The following is a 25,533-nucleotide window of genomic DNA, read 5'->3' on the forward strand; positions in this document are numbered from 1 at the left end:
TTCCCTGGTTAGTGATTGAATGATGGGCTGGGCTTGTAGGGATCATTGCTGAACTCTTCAGGACACATAGAGATGAACGAAACTGGTATTAGTTCCTCTGTGTTGCAGCTGCCTAGTCCTCTGTTACTATGTAATGAAAGGGCAGGAGTGAGCCTTTTCCACAGTTCACTTGGGATCAAGATCCTTTACGTGTAGTGTGTAGGAGGAGGAGAACAGGAACAGAGGAGAGAAGTTGCCTGAAGCCTGCACACCTTTTAGTCTGCAGAGCAGTCCTAGATTGGATGAGAGGAGAGAAAAGGAGATCCAGTCCTTTATGAAGCCAGCTTTATTAGGTCACTGAAGCAAAGGACAGTGACACACACCCTGAGAACTTAAGAAGCTAAGAGCAGCCGATTTCTTCCCTCAAAACTATTTCATAAAATGTAGGATCGGAACAAAATGTATAAGCATAAGTATAATCTTCCACATTACAACATCTTCAGAAAATGAAGACAGAATTGCTTTAAGGGAAGATGATCTTTATCTTCAAGGTTTTCTTGGTAATTATCAAACATACCAGAACAGTAAAGGCCATCAGCTAGGCTTGCTCTAATTTCTTTTTTTTTTCCAGATATATATTTTTTTCATCTGTTAATAAGAAAGCAGGCTTATACCATATTTCTATTTCAGTTGTCTTTAACTCACATTCTTTTCTGACATATAGCCATATGAATTTGAGGTCACTTTTCTGAAAATGCACTAAAATTACTTATACTTGCCTGTAACTTTTTTAAATGATAAAAGAAGACTACAAATATACCACTATTAAAGCACACTTTTAAAAAAAAAAGAGGCAAAGTGGCTCAAATAGGAACAAAGCTCAAAAACACTAGACAAAAACCAAGTAAGAGTAAAAATGATCATTTTATCAATCTGTTCCTATGTACACTGTGTAGCCCAGAATAGCCTGCTGGAATTGCGGGCCTGCGTTATCACATTCAGCTTCTCCTCTCTTTCAAATATTTGAATGTTTTCAGTGTGTCTGAGTTTAAACTCTTCCAGTGTTAAATGGAAGGCTGATATGGATGGAGTTATTGTCAAAAGAGTCTAGGATAGAGAGGCATAAGGCAAGCAAATGGCACCACTGGGTACCGGCCATGCATACACTCTAGTTAGACCAGACTACCTGGCTGGCTGGGCTCAGAGGCCGACCTGGACCTTGTAGGTCATTCTTATTCCATTGGGTTCTATTTTGTTCCATATTTTTTTATTCACTATTTTGTAATTAGGGCAAGGTGAGAGGTTCCATTAGTCTAAGAAGGCTTAGCCATACCTCAAACTATCTTACTCCAATATTTTTATCCTTCTGAACATATATCTAATTTCCACCTACAATTATTTTAGAGATATACAGTAAGTCAGCTGAAAAGACACGTGGGGCATGGGGCTAAGGACTGCCACCACTCTTGGGCATGGCTCTGGTGAGTCACTCAATGGTGGTGGGCAGGACAATCTAGTTAGTCTTCTCCAGGAAGGCCTTAAGGCACCTGAGGCATTGCTGGTCCACCAGTTTGAAGTCAGAGTCATTGTCATATTAGGGATCTTCCATAATGAGATGTTTCTATGGATTATAGCTCCCAAGTGGCTCAATTTTAGCTCTGCAGTTTTTAACTTGATTACTTTTTCTATTCAAATCTCTCAGATTTCTTTCATCCATATATAGTATATAATTGAATGTTGCAAAGTCTTCTCTTGTAATCTGCTGTGCAATGTGATTCATGGGGATGCCATGTTTTCTTGTGCAGTGCTGCCATGAAAGTCAGGGAGATTCCCCCACTTCATAGGTGGATGAAGCTCCACTGTCTATCCTCCAATTATCTGAAACATTTTCATCAGATGCCAATTTTCTGAAAATTGCTTCTACAATGAGTGACTGGTAAATGTTACCAAGACAGACACAAGAACAACACTGACTTCTACCCAACCTTTGCCATCTTTTGGTACAGACCCTGGCCACTCCAATTTCTTATAAACACCCTTGCCTATAACCTGAAGACCAGAGATCTCCTGTAACAATCTGCACCCTTTTGCATGTGTATATTGTGTGATGTGGTGGCCAGAGGCTGATGCTGGGTATCTTTCTTGATCACTTTCCACCTTCCACATATTGAAGCAAGGTCTCTTATTTGAACCCAGAGCTCAGTAATTTGGTTAGTCTAGCTAGCCAGCTTGCTCTGGGTATCCTGTGTCTGCATGAGTGCTGATGAGTCACTATAACCCCTGGACATTTTTGTGGGTCCTGGGTATTGAATTCCTGTCCTCATTCTTGGGAGGGCAAGCGTTTCTACCCACTCTGTAGCCCTTAGTATTTTTCACGGGCTTCAGTTTGTCACAGATTGCCATCTTTGGGTCACTCTCTTTTGAAGGTGGCTCTCTTTTGCATTGGATCTTGAAGGGCATGTCCTCTTCCTGATTCTGATAATGACTGTATTATTATTATTTACGTTTTTTTGAGACAAAGTCTCACTACATAGCCTTTGCTTCCTGAATACTGCCATTAGAGGCATGCACCACCACATCCAACATTAGGACTTTTCTTAATAAGCTTGTTCAGAAGAACTCCTGTTAGTTCTTTATACTACTTTTCTCTTGAAAAATATCATGTATGTTAATATTATCAGAATTATGTATTTTTTTTAAAAAAAACTAAAATTTCCTTTCCTGTTCAGCCATCTTTTCTGTATCTTTTATTTTTATTCAACAGGGTTTTACTATAAATCCAAGGTTGGTATTAAACTTGGCATCCTTTTGTCTCTGTCTTCTACATGCTAAGAATATAGACATATATTACTTCACCAGCTAGCTGATGTATTTTGAAAATTATATTTATTTGTTTATGCATATGTATGTGTGTAGGTGTGTAGGCCAGAGGACGATTTTTGGTAGTCAATTCTCTCATTCTACTACATGAGTCACAGTAAGTCAACCTGGGGCATCAATGCCTTTATCTGCTGGACTCTTTCTCTGGCTTCCTGTATTATCCTTTTGAAGTCAGATATCCCTGCATTTTCCTGGCCACATTGAACTCAAAATGATATTGTTCACCTCTCAGTATGATGAGGGTTTCACCACCTACCAGATCTCTCTCTCTCTCTCTCTCTCTCTCTCTCTCTCTCTCTCTCTCTGTCTGTGTGTGTGTGTGTGTGTGTGTGTGTACACAATTAGGTACAAACTGAATGTTGCTATGTTATACATTTTACCTTCTGACAAATGAACTCAGTAAGAGAAGGTAAGAACTGATCAGTCGTTTTAGATTTAAGATAGTTCATGACAGTAGGTCTGTACTGTGGGAATGAGAATTGGAATGTTGACTTCTAGGGCCCTCTCTTCCTATTTGGGAACCAGAGAGGTAGTCATAAGGAAGGACTGAAGAGAAAACATCAGATTTACCTTGTGTCAAGTGTCTGAGCTAAGATGTGCAGGCAGCTCACCATTGTAGTTGAATCACTCCCTAGAATAAAAAACATCACCTGTGACTCTCCAAACCCAGTCTGGCTTTTAAATGCAGCCTTCTTAATATGCACCAGGCATACCCCAGTATAATTAACCAGCAACACACAAAGTGCCAGGTCTGTGTTCAGGAACCAGGCATTTATCTCTAGTCTGACACAGCCTCTGCTTCATGATGGATGTCACAGCAGAGCTTAAAACATTCATTGGTGTGGAAAATGTGAGCTGTTAAAGGGGTAGAGAGGTCATTAATCATGCTTCATACCAATTTTCTACGGAAAATTTAGGTGACACCTCAGTCCCAAGGTGCAGGTTTTCTAAGGGAGCCACAAATGAAGGCAAAATGGAAGCTCAAGATAATTACAGGAAGGCTTGCTGCCTTCAGCAACACATCCCTTCACTTACCGAAGAGGGAGATCCTGTGTCTCACGAGAGCAGCCAGCTTGCAGAACAGACTAAAACAGAAAAGGTTGCAATTCAGAAAGCTACAGAGACTCAAGAAGTGATTTTTATGCCATTCTTCCATCCCTCATATATGAAACAGTGCATAAATTGGAACTTTAGGAAGATGCACCATGTCCTCTGGAAGAGTCTTTGGAACCACATTTAGGGAAATAATGTGGTTCATATTGTCTTTTTGAAAAATCATGAAAGGTTCCTTGCAGGCAGCTCCATCCTACTAAAAAAAAAAATCCCTCTGTAATGAGAAATGCTATATAATACTATTTTAAGGTGTGTTACTGTTGTTTTGTTGCATTTTTTCTTTCTTTTTCTTTTTCTTTTTTTTTTAGACAGGGTTTCTCTGTGTAGCTTTGTGCCTTTCCTGGAACTAGCTTTTTGTAGACCAGGCTGGCCTTGAACTCACAGAGATCCGCCTGCCTCTGCCTCCCGGGTGCTGGGATTAAAGGCATGTGCCACCAACGCCCGGCTGCATTTGTTTAACTCTGTGAAGCTGTGTTACTGTGCCTGTCTAAAACACCTGATGGTCTAATAAAGAGCTCAATGGTCAATAGCAAGGCTGGAGAAAAGATAGGCAGGGCTGGCAGACAGACAGAATAAATCTGGGAAGAAAAAGAAGTAGCCAGAGAAGGAAGAGGATATCAAGGGCCAGTCACTCAGCTACACAGCCAGCCATGGAGTAAGAATAAAAGTAAGATTACAGAAGAAAAGGAAAAGCCCAGAGGCAAAAGGTAGAAGGGATAATTTATGTTAAGAAAAGCTAGAAACAAGCCAAGCTAAAGCTGGGCATTTATAATTAAGAACAAACCTCTATGTGTTCTTTATTTGGAAGCTGGGTGGTGGGCTCTCCAAAAGAGCAAAAACAACCAACAGAGAATAATATTTGGCAGTGGCCCTGTATAAACTTCCCTTGGTGCTAGGTACCATGTGTTGAAATGTTCATTCCTGTAATGTGGAGAAAAAGAGAGGAGGATCCTAAAAGGCATCTTGCTTCTCTATCATTGCAATGAATTGTAAATCATTCTGCTGCCTTCAAGTGGAGTGTGAAGCTTTAGTTGGAAGGTGGAAAGAAGTGTCAGAATTAGAAAGATCTTTGCCTCTCACAGGACAGAGTCTCCTTAGGACTACTCAGAGAAGAAATGCACCCCTAGTGTTGGTTGATGAAACTCCATCAATTTAAGGGATGATATAACCTGTCAGTTAATGTCCTGGATTTTCCTGGGCTATCTTGGAAAATTACAGCTAATGTTACCATTGATGAGTGAAAATAAGTCAGAATCTCCCTGATCTAGAGCTTAAGACAACTCAGTGAGTCAACAGAAACTTGGCAGCTAATGCAAAACTAATACGGGTTCCTGTTTTTTGATGTGAACTCATGGAGCTGGATGGGGAGAAAGTACTGAACAGTGCAGCCTGCATTGCTGACGGCTTAGTTCTGTGCTTGGCCTGTGAATAACTAGGCTGTCTTGGTGAAGATCCTTCAATGCTCTCTGCTCTGTGTTGGCTTCCTCATCTGTAACCAAACAGCTCTTTTACAAAAGTTGGAGAACAACTCAGAAATCTGAAAACACTTCAAGTGGATGAACACACATTTTGTAGAAATTGAAAGCAAATGTTTTTTCTACCTAAAGCACATAGTTGGGCTATTAGGATTAGATACGGAAGTGGCTCCCCTCACTGTCAAAAGTCAAAAGTGGGGCTGGAGAGATGGCTCAGCAGTTAAGAGCACTGACTGCTCTTCCAGAGGACCCAGGTTCAATTCCCAGCACCCACATGATAGCTCACAACTGTCTGTAACTCCAAGATCTTACACCCTCAAAGATATACATGCAGGAAAAACTCCAGTGTACATAAAATAAAAATAAATAGATTATTTTTTTAAAAAAAGGAAATCAGAAGTATTTTCTCAGACTTGCAAAAGCCAGCACCTGAAATTTCAAAAAGTTGTTGCAGTCTCTCAAGAGTCTATGATTTAAATAAAAGAATTACTTTAGGGTTAGTTTCTGCCAACTTGACACAAATAGAGACGTGTCTGGAAAGAGGGAATCTTAAGTGATAAAATGACCCCTTAAGATGGGCCTGTAGGCAAGTCTGTAGGGCATTTTCTTGACTAATGATTGACGTGGAAGCCTGATGTGTGGGTTCCATTCCTGGGTGGGTGATCCTGAAAGCAGGCTGAGCTAGCCATGAAGAGCAAGCCAAAAGCAGCATTCCTTCATGGCCTCTGCTTCAGTAACTGCCACTGGGTTCCTGCTTTAAGTTCTTGTCCTGACTTCCCTGGATGATGGACTGTTAACCTGGAAGTATAGAATGGAATAAATCCTTTCCTTGCCAAGTTGCTTTTGATCATGGTGTTTTATCTCAGCAGTAAATACCCCAATTAAGACAATTACCTTTAGTTCAAAACAATAAAGAGCTACAGTTCCCAGGTGGCTCTTTGCCCTCTCAGAGTTTAAAAATGATAGATAGACTGGCCTGGTGACATGGTGGCATAAACCTTATTAGCCAGGATACCCAGGGCTATAGAGAGAGGCTCGATCTCAAAATGGAAAAAAAAAAAAGATAAAGACAAAGAGATAAAATGAAATTATTCCAAGAGAAATGTTTATTGCCTAGAACCTCCACACTGTGAAAGGCATCAGATTAAAGATGAGGTGGACCAAGGACGAAGGATTCAATAAGAAGGAATCTAGTGAGTATCAAAGACTGAGGAAAGAGAGTGGGTAGCTTTCAGATAAGCCGGGGCTGGGCTGTGGAGGTTCTGTCCTTAAGAAAAACAAACAAACAAACAAAAAACCCCAAAACACCAACACCACGAGCTGGCCCTTTAATCCCAGCATTTTGCAGAAGCAGGCAGGTTTCTGTAAGTTCAGGGCCTGCCTGACTTACATAGCGAATTGTAGGCCAGCCAGGGCTACGTATTGAGATCCTGTCTCAAAAATAAATGAACAAGCTGGGCGGTGGTGGCGGCGCATGCCTTTAATCCCAGCACCTGGGAGGCAGAGGCAGGTGGATCTCTGTGAGTTCGAGGCCAGCCTGGTCTACAGAGCAAGATCTAGGAAAGGCGCAAAGCTACACAGAGAAATCCTGTCTTGAAAAACAAAACACACACACACACACACACACACACACACACACACACACACAAAGAAATGAACAACAATCTCCCAGCCACACCCCTCCCCCAAAAAAGCAAAGGAAAAAAAGAGTAAAAGAAAAGGAGGAAAGGAAGAAGAACAGAGTCTGTTAGGGTGAAACTACAGGAAAACCAAACCGGGGGAAAGAGGAAGAGTCTGTCAGGGCAAACCCGTACAGCGCAAACACCACTGCTTCTGTGGGAGACACCAGCTCTCGGGGGGATTTGGAAGCTATTTGCAAGGCTGATCAGCTCTAGGTTGTATTCCAGCCACGACAAATGGTGCCTGGTTGAACAAATGTTACATTTCCATGAATTAACAGTCTAAGATCAACAGATGAAGAAAACAGACACAGCTGCCCTCTGTTGGATTATCTGAATGTCTCGCATGGCCCTTCATTTCCCTAGCTTCTTAGAGAACACATCAGTTCAACCTCAAGTTATAAGGTCTTGGGGTCAGTACCTGGTTCCAAAGTATCCTGTTTGGTCGGCATGGGGTTTCTTCTGTCTTGAGTGACATTAAGTAATCACAGTACAGAAGAGGCACACAATGTCGTGAGGACTGAATTTTCAGTCTTAACCACCTATGGGTACTGGAGTGAAGCTAAGTGCTCCGAGTCTTGATTTATAAAATGGAGACTGTAAGACACAGCTAGGACTTTCAGTTTAACATATTGTGAGGTTTCATAACCATATTTACTCAGATGGGCAATAACTCTTGCAAATGAAAATTAATCTCAGTGCCCACCCTATACAGAATGTTTAGTAAATGTTAGGCAAGTCTTTAAGTTGAATATATTCCCCAAAAGTACGATAGTGGCAGAGCAACTATCCAGGACAACATTTGTGTTGTCTGTCAAAGGAGAGTATTTAGACTTTCACTATCCTCTTTATTTTGCTATTTGGAAGTCTAATCCACACTTGGCCTTTTATTGATCAAACAAAGAGAACCTGAAGCATGTTAGACAGCACCTCTCAGCCTCATTATGAAGCTTCCCCTATGTTAAGGTCCATTAAGGTATCCCTACCTTATGTCTAGAGGACGGTAGGCTGATGTGTGAGTGTATGTGTATGTGTGTGTGTGTGCGTGCCTGTGCATCTGGCTGTCAGAGGAGGATGTCTAGGTTTTATCACTCTCTACCTTAGTCCTTTAGAGACAGTGTCTGTCACTAACTGTGGAGCTAGGCTGGTGGCCTGCATGCTCCAGTGATTCTCCTATCTTAGCCCCCTATAGCATTGGAGTTACAGGTGCACATGCAGCCACACTCAGCTTTTTACATGGATGCTGAGATCCAAACTCAGGTTCACATGCTTGAGCAGCAAATGACCCAGTGAGTCACCCCTTCAGCTCTGAAAAAACTTCTGAATAAACATTTAGACTGAATTATACAGTTCTATCCTTCAACTCAGACTAGTAAGAGCTGTGTTTTAAAAATTTGAATCTTGCAAACTTGATAAGGAGGTGACAGCAAGCAGTATATACCTTAGTGTGTTTAATTTCCCCCAAACTTCAGAAGGGTCTTGGCCTTCTCCTCAACATTATTTCAGGGCAATTGACCTGTGCATCTGCATGTTTCCCAAGCCCCTATGAACACCCCAAAGAATGCAATTCTATTAGTTCCTAAAATCACCAAGATATACACAAATATAAACATTTTCAAATCAAGATGGTAATCCATTACTAATAATCAGGTTATGTATCATTTCTACAAAGAACTTGTGATTCAGTCCTCAAGTAGCTGATGTCTTATATAAACCATATTTGCACTTAGAATGGCAGTTTGAACAAATATCCTCCCAGGGCCCATGTGTTAGAAGCTCTGTTTCTAGGTTATTGCCACTGGGGTACTGAGAGGCTAGGGATACCTGGAGAATGGGGCTGAGTGGGAGGTTTTTAGGTCAATGGGACATGCCCTTAAGGAGAGCTTAGGATCCTGCCATTTTTGACTTCTGTCTATGAACTGAGCCGTTTGCCTCACAGTGAGCTCCCCATTACTGCCATCTGGACCCACTACCAGAGGATCAAAGAAAAGTGTCTACTCATCCTGGACATGAAACTTCAGAACTAGGAGCTAAATAAGCCTTTTAGCTTTACTTATAGCAGAACTTTTGTTACAGTAACTCCAAGCTGACTAACATAGAGGCCTCTCTTGATTTCATGGACTCACCTGGCTACCATTTCTTTCTCTTTATGGGAAGCATACCCACTGCTGCTAAGTGGCTTCAGAGGAGATGACAGGAAGTAAAGGCGGTGGTTGGTGAAGTACTGGTCAACCAGCGGGAGGAGAACCTGGAAACCATCAAACATCATTTTTTTATCATTTTTAAGGATCAGAGTCTATCTGCCAATTCTTTTTTTTTTTTTTAAGTCATTCTCAGTGAGCAAAAGCCTCTCAACATTGGCTGCAGATTTCCAGAAAATTCTATTCTGGGTTTCACTTTGCATTATTATTATTACTATTATTACTATTATTATTATTATTATTATTATTATTATTATTATTTCTGTGCTACTAACCAGAGGTGTTGAGGTTATGTGACAGGAAAGGACATTGACTAAAGGCGTAAATAAACTTGCATGATGATGATCTGACTTGAAGAGGACACCTGGGGAACTCAGATTGCCTTCTTGGCCATGTCATCAAAAGGTACAAGCAGGTATGACTGAGCCCTCACCAGAGAACACTGCTGGACTGTGCTACACCTTTCCCAGACCCTGTTACCTATCCCTTTACTCGTGAGTTACCCCACAAAATAAACCTCCCTTTTAACTATGCCTTAATAATTTCACCATTAGGTACCAGATGCATTGTCTCTTCGCAGCAACAGATTTTAGTGAAACATAGGACCACTGAATCAGGGAGTACCTTACACAGTTTTCCTTGTAGTCAGAGTAAGCTAAAAGGGTTCACTTGCACCACAAGGTTAAAATTTCAGAAAAGCAGCAGCGAGCTCTGTCCTCCCTTTTCCTTTACACATCCCTTTCCTATAGATAGGATTAAGGTGACCTTGTTTGGACCTCAGTAACAAAAAGCTCATCATTACAGATGGTACAGAACAAGGGAGGAGGATCCTGAGTTCTGAGGCTACAGTGTGGAGGTGAGCAGCTTGCATCCCTTCTTGGAACTCCTACCCACACTGGGTCTGTTCTATAGCTGAGGAATACACCTCTGTCCCACTGAAGCTTTTGGAGTATTAAATCTCCTTGATGGACTCCTTTAAACTACACCCCCAGAAGTAGAGATCCTGAGCAAAGGAGAAACACTTACTTTGGCAAAGAATTTGATCTCCTGGTCATGGGGAGACTTTTCGGTTTTCCCACTGCTGACAATGGCTTCTACAAAGACAGGGGTAACACACTTTGGTCAGAGCAAACAAACAAATGAACAGTCACAGTATTTTTCGAAGCAGAGCAGCTTTTCAAAAGAACAACCAACAAACTTAGTTGCTTCCACAAAATAACATTTTATACAGCACTTTGTGACTGCATTGGCTGGGTGTGTCTTATGGCAATTCTCTCATGGCTTTCTTGCTCCTTTTCTGAAGGGGCTTCAGTGATGTCCATAGTCACAAAGCATGGGAAAATTAATAGAATGAGTTGCATTAACAACAACAACAACAACAACAACAAGAGAGCCAGTCAAATCCAGAAGAGAACTCAAGGATCTAAACTAACTTTTTAAGTAGGGAGGAAATAAATCTCAGCCACTGTTTTCCACCCAAATTATTTGTCTCAATGAATCACGAGCTATAGTGACACAAGAAGATCATTCATAATTAGATCATTCTTCCCAGAGGAATACCACCTTCTTTCCTGACGTTTTACAGCTATACTTACCCAAGTGAGCAATAAACTCTTGAGCAGAATCAACATATTTCAGGATCTTCTTTAAAAACTTGTAGGCAAATCTTTTTTCCATGGAGGAGGCATCCAACTCCATGTCCTTCATACCTCTAGAATGGATAGAGATGAACCCCAGAAATAGCAGAGAAAAATATTTGACTTTGGTGTATTATCCATCCTCCCCATGTTGTTGAATTGAATTTTCAGTGTTGACAGTTGTCCTGGCTTAGTGGAATGACTCATCATTGGACTGATTTACTCTTGCACTTGGACCTGACTATGTGAACACGCAACACTTTTGTTAAAGTGACTTCTCAGCAGAGTCTTCAGAAAGATCTTTATAATTATTACTAAAAATATTAAGCTGGAGATAAGTGAGAGAAGATAAATATTCCTCATATGTTTGACCTAATGCTGGCTATAAGTAGACATAAGCAAAATACAAATTATGTGGAATGATAAAAGCAATATGTTATATTAAAAAAATAAAGAAAAAGGAAAGTAGGAATAAAAAAGCCTGAGGATGAGGTTGTAAAGTTTTGTGGACTATGATGTGAAGTATGGTAATCAGGGTTGGGATCATTGGGAAACTGGAATGGAAGTAAAGGCTTAAGGAGATGGAGTGGTGAGTTACAAATAAGGACATCTAGGCAAAGATTCTCCCAAGGAACAGGTGGTACAAAGGCTTTGAGGCAGGAGCATGCATCCTGGCTTGAAGGAGTGTGGCAGAGTGGTCAGGGTGGGTGGAACGGAAGTTAGCAGGTATCCAAGGGGAAAGGGATATGTAAAGCGCAGCAAATCATTTAGGGCTTTTGCAGGAAATCATTAGAACTTTGCTTGTTCTTCGAGTGAGATGAGAACTGCTACTGTCAGTTCTGAAGCGGGGTGACATGGCATGGCGCTCAACTATTCTGGACTGCTGCGTTTAGAACTGGGCATGGGTGGGAACAAAGGTCAAAGCAGACAGCCCCAGTGGGAAACCAGCTCAGTAATCATGCTGATTGCATGAAGGCAGTGAAGAGTGGGTAGATTCTGCACGTTTTAAAGGTAGAACAATTAAATTTTTCTTAAAGATTGAAGGGACTTGGGAACAAAGAGAACAGTCAAGATTTGGGGCTTGAACAACTGAAAATAGGCTTTCACCAGCAGATAGGAAGGGTGAAGTTAGAGAGGGCTTTCTCCTGGTGATGGGGCCTGACTTGATCACCTGCCCACTCATGTCCCCTGTGGGGCCCCATATGTGTCTAATAACTACCCAGAATATGGCTGCTGAATTTGATCTATCCCTAATTGTATTTCCTTGACTTCCTTTTTGGTTACAGTAAAGGGGAATTTTTCATTTCTGTGAGCAAGGAATTTTATCACATTCATCTTAGTGTTAAAAAGAGGATTAAAGCGGAGCAGGGAGTCATCCTCAGTGCTTTCCCAGCAGCTGTCCCCTGCAGCATGACCTTTCCTACATGACTAATATAGCAAATAAGTTCTGTAATTTTCTTCATAGGATATACAATAGAAATATTTGTATAGTTTTTATTTATTTGGAATTAACTAGCAAAAAAAAAATCTCTAGGAAATTAAAAAGAGAAATAACTTGCTTGGCAAATACTTCCTTAGGAGGAATGGGTGTATCAGAGCAGGCCCACCACTTGGCTTTTCATTCTACAAAGAAATCGGCAAGCACAGTGCTGCATAGCTCTCCATAGACAGCTGATTAGTGAGTAAGCAACTCCTTAAAGAGTAAGCAGTCCAGGCTGACTTCATGGAACACATTCACCAATTTGTGATAAAATGTCTTAGGACATCACAATGTGTTCCATCTCCCCAGAGGAACTGCTACTTCAGGAGATCAATTCCCGTGGTTCCAAGACTGCTTCTATTGGCTGTGCTTGCTGTTATTATTATGTAGTTTATCAAAATATACAGCTAAGATCTCTAGCTGAAAATTTATAACCATAGTTTTGAATTAAGGATTAGCAAGACATCTAAAAGAGGTAGAGAAGAAATCTAAAAAAAAAAAAAAAAAAAAAAAAAATCCTCTAGCATACCAAACATTATTTTGCTTGTGCTTCAAATTCTCATTCCCTTTAAAGGTGGCTAAATTCTAAACTTCATGGATGTATTATGAATGTGGTTTATAACTCCAATTGCTGGACCAATATACAAAGAATAGGCTTTGACTTATAACATAATATTTGTGAGTGCATATGCAAACATTCGTCATAATCCTTTCCAGAAGTGTCAAGTACTGTCATTACTCTAATGGTTTTTGTAGGCGGGTGGCTAAATACCCAGCAGTGAAGCCAAACTCACCCCAGTTCCCCTGGCCCACTAATATCACGTGGAAGATGATGACTTACCTGGAAACTATAATGCCATTCACCTGGAGGAATTTGAACAGGTCCTGTGCTTTTTCTCGGTCCCTGAACTTTTCCTTGGCAGTCAATGTGTCATATGGTACCAAAAGAGGGTGACTGCCACCACCTGGAGTAAGAAGAGAGATAAACACAAACTGTCCTTTGTACTTCTGGGAAAACAGAGTTAACCACCCCCCCCAGCTCACTTTCCACACAGGATGCTGTGAAACACGCTCACCTTTGCTCTCTAGCTCCAACTTCTTCTTCTTGGCCCAGATATTGTGATAGTTCTCAGCCACCACCTCCACCATTCCCTGTTCCCCACCCCAGAGATACAAGTTAGAGAGAAAGCAAGGAAGAAAAGCATCTCTTTATCTTCCCTGCTCTGGAACAGCACCACCAAATACTATTCGCCTGCTGCTGGAGTTCTACCGTTATTAATTATTCTGTGTGGCACACCTCATTAGTTTTATATCATCCCATATACAGAAAACAATTTCAGATTCTGCCCTTCCTTTGCAACTTATTATCCTGGCAGTTGAATGCATCCAGGAGAAACACATTTCCAGCCAAAGCTGCACATTGCCAGCACCCCATTTATCTTACTATTATACTTCTTACCAAAGATAGGGAGCTGGGCAGGAGGAATCAGGTCAAAATCAAGAATCTATGAAAATCTTTACCTAAACAAACTAAAAAAAAATCACACCTTGCTGCAAACTGCTGTCATTGAGATTTATCAAATAGAATGAATCTTTCTATAAGGCGTATACAACTCTCACCTAGAGCAAAGGATGTTCTTTAGAAAAACTTCCTCTAAGGTCCAAGGGACTGGAAGAACCCCAGGCTAGAGCAGAGGCCACAGGCACTGATATGTGTAGGAAAAGAGGAGTCGAGGGAAGCTTTTAGTTGCATCTACTTGGTTTTACAGCTCTGAGTTGGACAGTGATCACTTTCCTGCACCATTGTGGGGAAACTGAGCATATCTGCCCTGGCACATGCAGGGTATCCTCACAGCTTGTGAGATTAACAAGGACCATGCAAGCATTTCAATCCAGGTGCTGTATTTCACTGAGTTTCCCTTATTTTATTTTGGGAGTTTGACATGAGGACCTTGCTGACTCTTTTTCCTTTTACCAAATTGTCACCCTTTATGGTACTCTTGGAAGCACAGTCTCCCCTTCTTAGATGACTGGCTAATTCTGTGGTGTTTTTCCCATAGCCTCAGCACAACACAACCCTCTTTAGGTTTAATATTTTAGTGGAAATATGTTTTAGGCACACTCTCTGCTTTTCTCCTTTTATTCTTCAGTGGGTAACATGCCCTGTACTGGAAAGGTCTAGAAAGCACTGATGTTCTGCATCTGGGTTGGCACTGACCTGGAGCTCCCTGGATAGTACAACATTTGAGAGATCCAGTGGGGCAGGGCTGTAGCTATTACCCTAGGAGAACAGAAGCAATTACTAGGTTATCAAACACAGGGCTTCCCCAAACCCACTATTCACCTTGGGTGGACCCATCACCATACCCCAGGGAGATTTTTCTTAAATCCGCCATGGTTTCTATTGGCCAAGTGTTGCTTACTGAGTGTGGCAGTCATACCTGATTGGTCTGGGATACACATCGAAGTTTCTCATTCTCTCTTTGTTGAACCAAAGCTTCTCCTTCTTTGGTCCTTTCCACTGTCCAGCCCACAGCAAGCATGGTTTTCAGAGATTCTCTGGCAGGCCAGCGATAAATTTCCTTCTCCTAGAGGAAATTTGCCCAGAAGAGCCATGCAGAACACACCCTGCCATTTCCCCACAGCACACAGAGGAGAAAATTTGCTCCATCCCCCCCTCACAAGGTCAAAATGTCATTTGCAGCATCTTGTGTGCAACACATAGTCTTTCTGATGCTTTTGAATATAAGATCCAAAGCCTATGGTGTTTTTTATTAGGGGAAATAAAGCACTATCATCAGTGACATTGTCTATAGTTTATAAAGATGTGAAGGGCCAGGAAAGAACTAATTGTATCTTATGTTTAAGATGGGATATTGTCAAAATGCATTTGCACTAAGCTCTTCCTTGATCCCAAAAAACAGAACTTAGAATTCTTTTGATGTATGCCCAATTTCATGAATGGCCAACAGTTAAAGATATGTATGTTATCCCTTACATATGACACTAAACTTAGGCTTACAAGGAATACCTATTGATTGTAAGACCAGAATTCAGAGTTGAGATGAACCATACTATTTAATTTAAAAGAGAAAGAAAGAAAGGAAGGAAGAACAAGAGGCTTGTTTCTACTTCCACAGGGACTTTCCATCCTTACTATACTCCACGTAAAAGAAATCTCTTCTGTTTAAATCCTTTTCTCCAAATTTCTCCATCCCATCTCAACAGTCTAATAAAACCCCTTCCTGGTTCAGTTGCAGGAGGAACTCAGTGCATTTGGGACCATCTGCCAGTGCTGACTAGGGCTTCTTTCACACATGGTTTCTCAGAGCCGAAGACCAGAATGTGAAGTTGGGGCTTGGGAAGTTCATGGAAGCTGCTGAGGATCGTGAGAGGGGTGGATTGTCTGATACAATCCCCAAGGAAGGACATAGCAGGCCACATGGTCACAAATCCTGCTTCTTACCTTCTCTGTTAGTGTCTTGAAGGGCCGTATCAATGGGTGGGTCTTCACGTTTTCATCCAGGGAAATCCCATATTTCCATCCACTGTGGCTCTGTAGAAATGTTCTCAGTTCAAACAAAGAGCCTGCTAGATGACCCAGATCTCTGCTTCTGTTTTCTCAGGCAGCATAATGGATCATGACAGAGATTAAAGAGTCCCTTAGCAAACGTCTAATTGCTCCTTTCAGGCTGTCAAGTCTGTGCCTCCCCAATCCTGACCTTTGCTCCTGCAATCCTTCTTGTCCCAGCTGCTGTCCTCTTCACTTTTTTGCTTGTAAGTTTTAGGGCCACTTAGAAGGCTGTTTCAAAAGACACTGAGAACACCATACCTCAGGACATTGTGTCAAACTCACAGTCAGATCAGTAGGCAGAAGTCAGAGGGGACCAGATCTACCACCGGCCACCAAGAGGGGTCTGCTTGGCAAACTCACAGCAGTGCATGCTTTTTAGGGTTGCAGAAGCTCAAGACAGTAAAACACCACTAGTGAGTTACTTCTTCAGTAGGAGTCTGGAGCACTGTGGTTATAGAGCGAAGCAGGAGCCCCGACTTCCCTAGCATCAAAGCCCAAATACTACCAGCTACTCATCTGTTCTCAATCCCTGCCTCTACCTGTTTGTCAAAAGTGCATGTTTCCCAAGTTTCTCTTTCCAAGAGGCATGTACTTCCAGGGTGCTCTAATCTAGGTCTGTAGTTTCAGTTACCACTGTTGACTGATGTCAGATCAGCATTTCTAGAGCAGAGCTGACTTCTAATTTCCAAATAGTATGATCTCTGCTTGATGTGTTACCAGGGTGTCTAAAGAGAACCCAGCAGTTATTTCTTCCAATGCTTCCTGCTCTTGGGTTCCTTCACCCCAGGGGGTTGTGCCCTCTTGAGCTCCTGCTCAGTTTTTAATCCTGTAACAGGGGGTCCTTGTTGACTCTACTCCACACACCTCACATCTCTCTGCCTCCTAGGCCCACTCCTTTGCCTGCCTCTCGCCAGCTTCCTTCTTAGTATGAGCTCACCTGGGTGACTGCAATAGCTTTCTCAGCCCGCCCCCTCCAATCTTGCCACCTATTCATGGACTCATTTTCTACTATTGTTAGGTGATAGTCACCAGAATCATCCTGCTAGAGAACTCTATTCCCTCATGATTTCTGATTGTCACCTGCCACCAGGGGAAAAATGGAAACTCCCATGGTTTCTAAATCTGTAACCCTCTCCATATTCATCTCCCACCCTCCTTACCCTGTCCTACTCCATGTTCTAGCTATGTGGCTCCCCAAAGCCGATACACTCTCTGGCCTCTCATGGTCTGCGTGTGCTGACCCAGCAATAAGCTCATCTTTTCCCTGCAATGAATGTGATGAATGCCTGCCCATCTGTAAATGTTACCACTCTAGATGGCATCTCTGGACACCAACTGTGGAATTTGGTACTCTTTTATGTTCTAACCCTGTGCTCATGCCTATCACAAACCCTACAACCTGTACCACTGTGGCTGCATAATTCTATTTCTCCCCTAGGAAGAGTGGTACTTTAAAATATTTAATTATGTGTTTGTACAGGTGAGTTCAGCGTCCTCAGAAGTCAGAAGAAGGTGATGGAGTCCCTCAAAGCTGAAGTTATACACAGCTGTGGACTGCCTGACCTGGGTACTAGAACTGAATTTGGGTCCTCTGTAATAGTAGTATGCACCCTTAACTACTGAGCTCTCTTTCCAGCCCCAGGAAGAGGTTCTTGAGATCAGAGGAATTGGAACCTCTGGGCAATGGTGAGCAAGCATATATCCTTGCTCTCACGAAGGCTCACATAGGTGTCAGGAAGAGATAATCATCAAATAACTACACTGGTAGATACATAACTGATGATAGGGCCAAATGTACAAATGTGCAACTATTATAAATTATGTTAATGTTTTATACATAAATGACTTGAAAAACACTATGAAGGAGAAGAATAAGGCACTAAGATGGTCTGCATACAAGGAATTTAGAAGTGTCACCCTAGGAATGAATGCTTAGATCGACACCTGCAGGATGAGGTAGGGATGGCAAGTGGCCACCTTGCTCAGCCAGGGAAGTGTTTTGTGCATATGTGTGTGACAGAGGGTCTAAAAGTATAGGAAGAGACTGATGGGCAGAGAGAAAAGGGAGCTCTCATTGAGACTCAGGCAAGGCAGTGCCTACTGGTCCATGTGGGGATTTTGACCTTTATTTTAAGAAGAATTAGAACTTATTACAGAACTTTCAGATGGAATGGGGGGCTGGACAGGAGGAGCACTTATCCCATGTGACCAAATATGCATACTGGAACATTTACTTGCTTGTGGTTTGGAAATAAGACTGGCGAAAACACACATGAAAAGGCCAGCCAGGAGATCATAGTGGCCTGGGCCAAAGATAATGGCAGCTGGGACTGAAGTCATGGCATTGGGACAGAGTGCTGTAGAAATTCATAAAGAGTTGAAGAGGTAAAATACACAATTTAAAGATGGATTAATTATGGCTGTAGATTCATAGATACCCCTTCTCCCTAAGCCATGCTTTGGCAAATGGCCACACTGAAAAGAAATAAGAAAACCCATATGCTCTAGATTCTAAACTAAGCAAGTCCAGCTGGCTACCTTTTATTTTCATTTTTAAAAATGATTTATTTATTTTTATTTTATGTACATTGGTGCTTTGCTTGCATATATGTCTGTGTGAGGGTGTTGGATCCCCTGAAACTAGAGTTACAGACAGTTGTGAGCTGCCATGTGTAGGCTGGGCATTGAACTCAGGTCCTCTGGAAGAGCAGCCACCACTGAGCCATCTCTCTAGCCCCCTTTTCTCTTATAGGAAGTTTTACTGGCACAGAGGCCCCCTTCTGTTGTCAGTGTTGTGTTTGTGGCCACTTTTGTGTTCTAACAGTGGAACTGAGTCATTGCCATGGAGACTGACCCACAGAGCTGAGAATGTTCATTATCCATTTTATTATTGATCATTTGGTTATCATGGCCTTTACACAGAAGAGGCTTCCAATCCTGGTCTACAATCATGAGGTATAGCTCTTTCTAAAGTTCATAGGTTGTTATCATCAGCATAAGTGGGAATCCTTGAGGAGATAAGAGCTGAGCACAGATCCACACAGAGGTGGTGGCTCATGGTTTCCCTTATCCGTGACTGCACTATAGGGAGATGACATTCTATGACCCTGCCTTTAAAATCCATCCACTGTTACAAGCTGTAAGCTGATCAGTGGACCCATTCCTTCACTGCCTGCCTGTTCCAATTCTACATGTTTTTGGCAGAGCAATTAAACTTATTAAGCATCCTGACCTCATGTGATGGTGGTGGTGGTGGGGATTTCAAACAGCACATGGGCCAAGTACCTAGAAGTCCTAGTGGCACCCCCAAAGGAAGGCCCTAATGCAGCTTCCTGGAATACAATTCAGCCTCCCAAGCAAAAACAAGAGGGAGGCTTTCAATTTTAGTTGTTCTTTTCCAATGTTGAGTTCAAAGAAAAAATTAAATCACCATCTTCCCACCCCCATAAAACATTTATGTTAAACACACACAAGTGCACGCTTGGGCATAAACTCCAGGCAATGCAGTGATAAGAAAGCAATCAACACTTCCAGAATTGTTCATTTTCTTGAACACTTCAAATGCAGACCAGCAGCTGCCAATGCCTATTTCTCTGACCTCTACCAACCCTGAGAAATTGCTGCCCAGAAACAATGAATGCTCTTGGCATGGAGACTCTGTCACTTAGACAAATCGGGCAGATTTCCAGGATCCGACCCAATAATGTTCTTGGTTTTTTTTCCCCTCCCTGACAATTGTCAATCAGCTGATAATCCCTACCTTGTCACAGGCCCATTTATCATGAGAATGCTCAGCGTACTTGGTGACAATGTATTCCAATTTTTCAGGCAAGGAAAAACTGTGAATCGAGAGAACAGAATTATAGCCCCTGTAAGCATTTTAGCTCGATACTGTAAAAGGCAGGTAGACTTCACAGTCTGCTACCTCTAGCAGGATTTGTTAACATTATGAGATAAGCTAATCTCATAGCTTAAGCTACTTTAGACACAGTAACATTGCAAAACCAGTGTTGTGTTTCAGCACCATCCAGGTCTGATTGCAAGATTTCTCTGCAGAAACATCTGCACATAGGTGGCCCCCCTCCAGCTGCTCTGGGCCCTCCTGGCTCCTGAAGAATCATTGTGATTTCAAAGCCAGCTCTGGTCTCCGTCAATGAGAATCTTATCATACTATAGCTCTAGTCTGAGAACAACAGAATGTGCAGCCTGAGGGTCAGAGGTTACAAAATACTGGCTGTCTATTATTTTGAATTAGTGATTCATTACAACTAGAATTTTGGAAATACAGTAGATGCCTGTCATCACTCTTTGCCTAGCAGTGCTCATCCATTCTTCATTCTCCCATGTATCATATGAGCTTCTGGTACTGCATATGATGTTAGGCACATGGCCATCAAGGTCAGGCTTATGAATAGATGGATCAAATTCACTCTCCCTGGAACTTGAATCTAGAGTTCGATGAGACAAGGGCAGCAAGAAGCTCAAGGTGATTCATCTGGTGGAGACTGCTGGAGATTGTCATTGTCCTTGGAGAGGCCTGGCTCGTTAGCTTTTTATTAGGTTCTGGTTATGACCCTGTGTCTTGGTAATCAGGGCTCTTTGATTTTAGAAATGGGACTTTAGTGCTCACATTACTCAATTTGCTGCTGTCAAAGGTATGTCTAAAGCAATAAGAGCTCTCACAGTGCCACGGAGCCACTCATCATTGGCACACAGTTGCTAGAGTAATGTTGATAATGTTTGTACCACATCCAGTCACCACACCATTTGCTTTATTGTCTTTTTCCATGCTTCCATTTTTATAAGGCAAACTTTTCTAAAGCCAGTATGTGCTTTCTTTTCTTGCCTGAGCTTCCATTTTTACCACATCATTTATCTCCAGTTCTGTTTTCATTATCCTTTCACTCAAGGCTTTGTCCAATGGAATTATCCCAATGATAAATTTTATACCTTAGCAGATATTCTTAGGAAGCATTTAGGCTCCTATTTGAAAGCCACTCTCATTGAACACAAGTCCAAGGGGGATCATATGGGATTGTACTTACTTCTCAGCTCATTCTGAAGAGTTTTGTACTCTTCATTAAAATGTATCCTGGGATGAAGTCAATTGCCCCTGCACACATACTCAGAACTGGGAAAGGATGCTTGAAAATTAAACACAGCACAATTTTGCTTCAAGGCTAAATACACTGGATGAAAGCATCTGTTGGTCTGTTGAGCATCAGTAAAGGATTCTGGATACTCATGGGAAGAAATGATAAGGCATTGCTATAGGGTGACTCCAAAGATCTAGTATTCTTTAGTATTGCAAAGAGCAGATCCAACCTCTTGAAGGACCTCAAGTATTTGGCTGTCACCCTGAGGACTTGGTTTCTTCTGTTACTATGAAATTATTTTGGTGTTATTATATCGGTATAGGCCCAATTTACAAAGAGTGAAGATTTTTGTCAAAAATTTATTAATAAATTAATCATATCATTTATCAGGGTGGGTAGGCATCTTAATGCCTCAGACAACATTTATTTTTGGAAGTGAGTCTGTTTCATACTAAATTCCTCCAAAATATAAGCAATATATAAAATCAGAATATATATACATACATATGTATACATATACATACATACATACACACATATATGTATGTAATCAGAAATGGATGGATTAAACTTGTTTCTGGTGTGAGTGGATGATGAGCAGGGTTGGCAGGAGGGAAAGGGAAAAATGAAAGTTTCTATTACAGTCTGAAAGAAAGATATTAACTATTATACAAGAACTTACTTCACAGTGTTAATAGGTTTCGGGTCAAAGTTCCCATCTGCATCCACTGAGACCTGTTTCTCCAATGTGGCTGTGATTCTTGTATCTAAATAGTCTGGTGGCAAGGCCCCAGCAATAGCACTGAGACAAGGCAGGGCCATTCGGAAAAGATCCAGGTCATATTTCTGTGAGGGAAACAGAAAGCACTCCAATGGACAAACCAGAACCACAGCCATCATCTAGGACCATTCACTCACCAATGGAAGTACAGATACAAAAGATGCATTTGTCCAGTTGATCTTCAGTACTTCCTACAGAAAACTATTCCTGGAGGGTGGAATGGCAATCTGTAGAGCCCTCAAGTCACCATTCACTTTAAGTTGAAGAAGATTAAAGGCTTATATCAACATCATTCCAAATACATTTGAAGAAGATCTGAAGATTAGGATGGTTTTTTACTAGGCTAGGAAGGGCTATAAACATCCCTGCTAAGAATAGTTACAGGAAATGGCCCAACCTATAACCAGAGGGGGAATGGGAAGATTGTCTAAATTCCACAGTGGTGGATAGAGATTTACATTAATATTTTACCCATTGCTGTGACAAAAACCCCAGACTGTAGTGGATAGCCATCCCAGCATTGGCCTGGAAGTTCCAACCCCCATTGAGGCTTCAGTAATGATCACGCCCACAAGGCGGGGCAGAGGAGGGAGCGGAAGACCGAGGATCAAGAGGAGGTCTCTCTCTTGGTTCGGGGACGCTGGACGCAGGAGGTAGACCGAGCAGAGTTCTCCAGAGAACACCGCCGGACTGTGCTATACCTTTGCCAGACCCTGCAACCTACCCCTTCATTTGTAAGTTACCCTACAAAATAAACCTCCCTTTTAACTACGTGGAGTGGCCTTAATAATTTCACCAATACCAGACAAAGGTAACTTAAGGAAAGGAGGGAGGTTTATTTTGTCTTGGAGTTTGAGGGGAACAGATCAACATGGTGGAGAATGAGTGTGAGGCATCTTGTGGCATTCACAATCAGGATGCAGAGTGTACAGGAAATGGGACCAGGCTGTCACACTTCATGGAGAAAAAGAACAAGAGGGATAAGGACTCAAAACTGGAAGCGGAAATGCTTTTGGAATTTGCCTTGGTGGCTGCTCTCTGGTGTGTTAAGCTCAGCAAGTCTGGCAATTTATTTGACTACTCTGAGGATTACGGCAATTCCCATTCTGGAGCGTGGTTTTTTTTTTTTTTTTTTGGGTTGGGGTGGGAAGTTAAGGGGTAGTTTAAAGGATTAACATAAAATTCTCCTGAGGTCCTTAGTACAGTCCATAGAAAACAGTAAAGCCAAACCACTGTCAATTCTTGTGGGCCTGGGTCACTGGGGCCACCTGTTTTCTCAGGAAGTAGTCTTTACCTTGTGGGAGAGGGAGTCAAAAATCCCCCAGAAGAGCTTCTCAGTGAGGTGCAGTTCCTCCTCCACAGCTAGCCCATAGCTCCCCCATCCCGAAGGCAGGCAGTAATACTTCCAGCACTGCTCATAGTGGTTTGTCAGAAGCTGGGGGTTTCGGAACACGGGGGCACCAGTCACACATGGAGTCCAGCACATCCCCAGGCATCGGAGACATGCAGGGAGAAGAAGGAGTACGAGAAATCATGAGGAGGAAACCAGGATCCGAGGGAGCTGGGCTTCAACCAAGAGGCTCTTCAGATGCCTCCTGGAAGGGTCTGCTCTCACACCTAAGGAGCTCTGGAGTGAGCTGCATCTGCCTGATTAATTCTCCTGCCTCCCGGTGTGCCCCAAGTAGTTACTAAGAAATGGATAGGAGTCAGTCCTGTTTTCAATAAGAAAATGTTACCCTTTGAAAGGAGTCACAGTGTGCTGACCAGTCAATCATGTGTGGGAATAATTTCATATGATTGCATATAATTTTGGAATATCCTGGGGTGTGCTGATATGGGGAGAGGACAGTGGGCAGAAAATTGTGGGTTTGAAGACTGATGGTTGTCTGTGGCTTCCTGGTCTCTCTGGCCTTTGTACAGCTCAATGTGACAGCCATTCCATAGGTGGCCAGAAGAGGGTACATTATAGTAACATCCCTTCCCAGCAGGTAGGATTCACATCTAAGTGGGGGAAATGCCATTTACGTGAGATGTCAAAGTGAATTGACTGAGTGGCACCAGTAATGTCTCTTAGGAGCCAGCATCACCTGATAACAGGGGTCTGTACAAGAAGCAGAATCAAGTTGAGGAATGCAGAATAGGCCTTCAGCTACAATACCCTTTGAGATTGAGACCCAGAACTGTTAAGGTTGGAAGGAAAACTAGTTCCAGAAGGACTGAGAACCCTTGCAATTGTGTAATGCTTCCTGCTGGTTATGGGACTGAACCAAAGGCTTCTGAGAGTTCTGGTTACCTCAATAAAATATTCCCTTAAAGCCCTGCTTGAACTATTTCCTTAAAAAAAAAAAGAAAAAAGAAAGAAAGAAAAGAAAAGAAAAGAAAAGCAAAAGAAAAAGAAAAAGAAAAAAGGGAAATTGTCAGTGTGGCTCATCTCTGCTGACACTTTTGGGATTTACAAGGAAGGTAGAGAGCCTCAGAGGGAAGTTGAAATGCTGCCCTCTGGAGTGGCCACTCACTCTAGCACCACCCTGGATTAGGTGTTCTGGGGCTATAATAGAGAAGTCATCGGAATGAGAAAATAAACAAAAAGTTCTGTGTTCTTTTCATTAATAAATAGAAAACAATAAAGAGCACCTGTTGTGGGGGTGGGGGGGGCACAAAACAATGTGGAAAGGGACATTTTAGGTCCTTCGAAAAACCACAGTGGCTCACTGGGTAAGAGCACAGGCTGCTCTTCCATAGGACACAGGTTTGATTCCAGGCATATTCATAGAGGCGCACACAACCACTCCAGTCCCAGGGAATTGACACCCTCTTCTGGTCCCTGCTAGTACTGCATGTAGGTGTTGCCCAGCCATACATGTAAGCAAAACATTGGAACATGCAAAATAATACATAATATTTTTTAAAAAAGAAAAGAAAAACCACAGGGCTTTCAAAACTTTTTGAGGTTAAAATATTTTTAAAACCTAGATAGGGTAAGAAAGGATAAATTCCAAGTCTCCTTAGCAATCTCTGATTAAAAATCAAGTAGTGGAAGGTAACTCAAGAGACCCACAGCAAGTAACAGCTACAGGCCCAGGCTTTTGAAGTTGCAGATTCAAGCTGGAGACTGGTTTTGTGCATTGCCCCTTGTGAAGCTGTCAAAATCTAACACTTGTGTTGCTTCTTGAAATGTGTACGCTCTGTGCACCCCCAGCACACCTGCTGTGCCGTTGACTGCACGTCTGTGGTGACGGTTATGTTTACCTTAAGAGGCATTTTGCAGTACTCGCTGAGCTGCGGCACATCAAAAACAAGACGTCGTAGGAGTTGCTGTAACATGGAAGGTCTCAAGTGACTGTGATTCAGAGGAAGAAAACAGAAAGACAGGACAAAGTAAATACCAAATGGTGGAAAGAGAAAGAAAGGAAAAAAAAAAGAAAAGGGCAAGAAAAGAGCAAGAGGGCTTAGTGGGGAAGGGCACTTGGTGCACAAACCTGAATTTGATCTCCTCCCCATTGCAGGAAGGAGAGAATCAACTCTATAGAGCTCTTCTCAGATCTACATGTGCCCTGCAGCACAGGAGGATGCAGGGGCAAGTGGGTGCGCGCGTGCGCGCACACACCACACACACTCCATTCACACACAATAATAAA

At 42.2% G+C, this 25,533-nt stretch overlaps 1 protein-coding gene and 1 pseudogene across 1 annotated transcript in view; both read right to left on the reverse strand.

Annotated features, from left to right (window-relative positions):
- Ryr3 (ryanodine receptor 3) overlaps window positions 1-25,533 on the reverse strand; it is a 521,956-nt gene that overhangs the window by 90,858 nt on the left and 405,565 nt on the right. The window contains 14 exon segments of the mRNA XM_036183838.1: window positions 3,430-3,490; window positions 3,895-3,944; window positions 9,253-9,374; window positions 10,354-10,421; window positions 10,923-11,038; window positions 13,286-13,409; window positions 13,521-13,596; window positions 14,663-14,725; window positions 14,886-15,032; window positions 15,911-16,000; window positions 19,779-19,857; window positions 21,797-21,960; window positions 23,190-23,330; window positions 25,145-25,235. Coding sequence (XP_036039731.1) covers window positions 3,430-3,490; window positions 3,895-3,944; window positions 9,253-9,374; window positions 10,354-10,421; window positions 10,923-11,038; window positions 13,286-13,409; window positions 13,521-13,596; window positions 14,663-14,725; window positions 14,886-15,032; window positions 15,911-16,000; window positions 19,779-19,857; window positions 21,797-21,960; window positions 23,190-23,330; window positions 25,145-25,235 — 1,392 coding nt within the window.
- On the reverse strand, window positions 1,493-1,973 carry LOC118581575 (annotated as a pseudogene).

The sequence above is a fragment of the Onychomys torridus genome, chromosome 4, assembly GCF_903995425.1.
Source record: "Onychomys torridus chromosome 4, mOncTor1.1, whole genome shotgun sequence".
Lineage (NCBI taxonomy): Eukaryota > Metazoa > Chordata > Mammalia > Rodentia > Cricetidae > Onychomys > Onychomys torridus.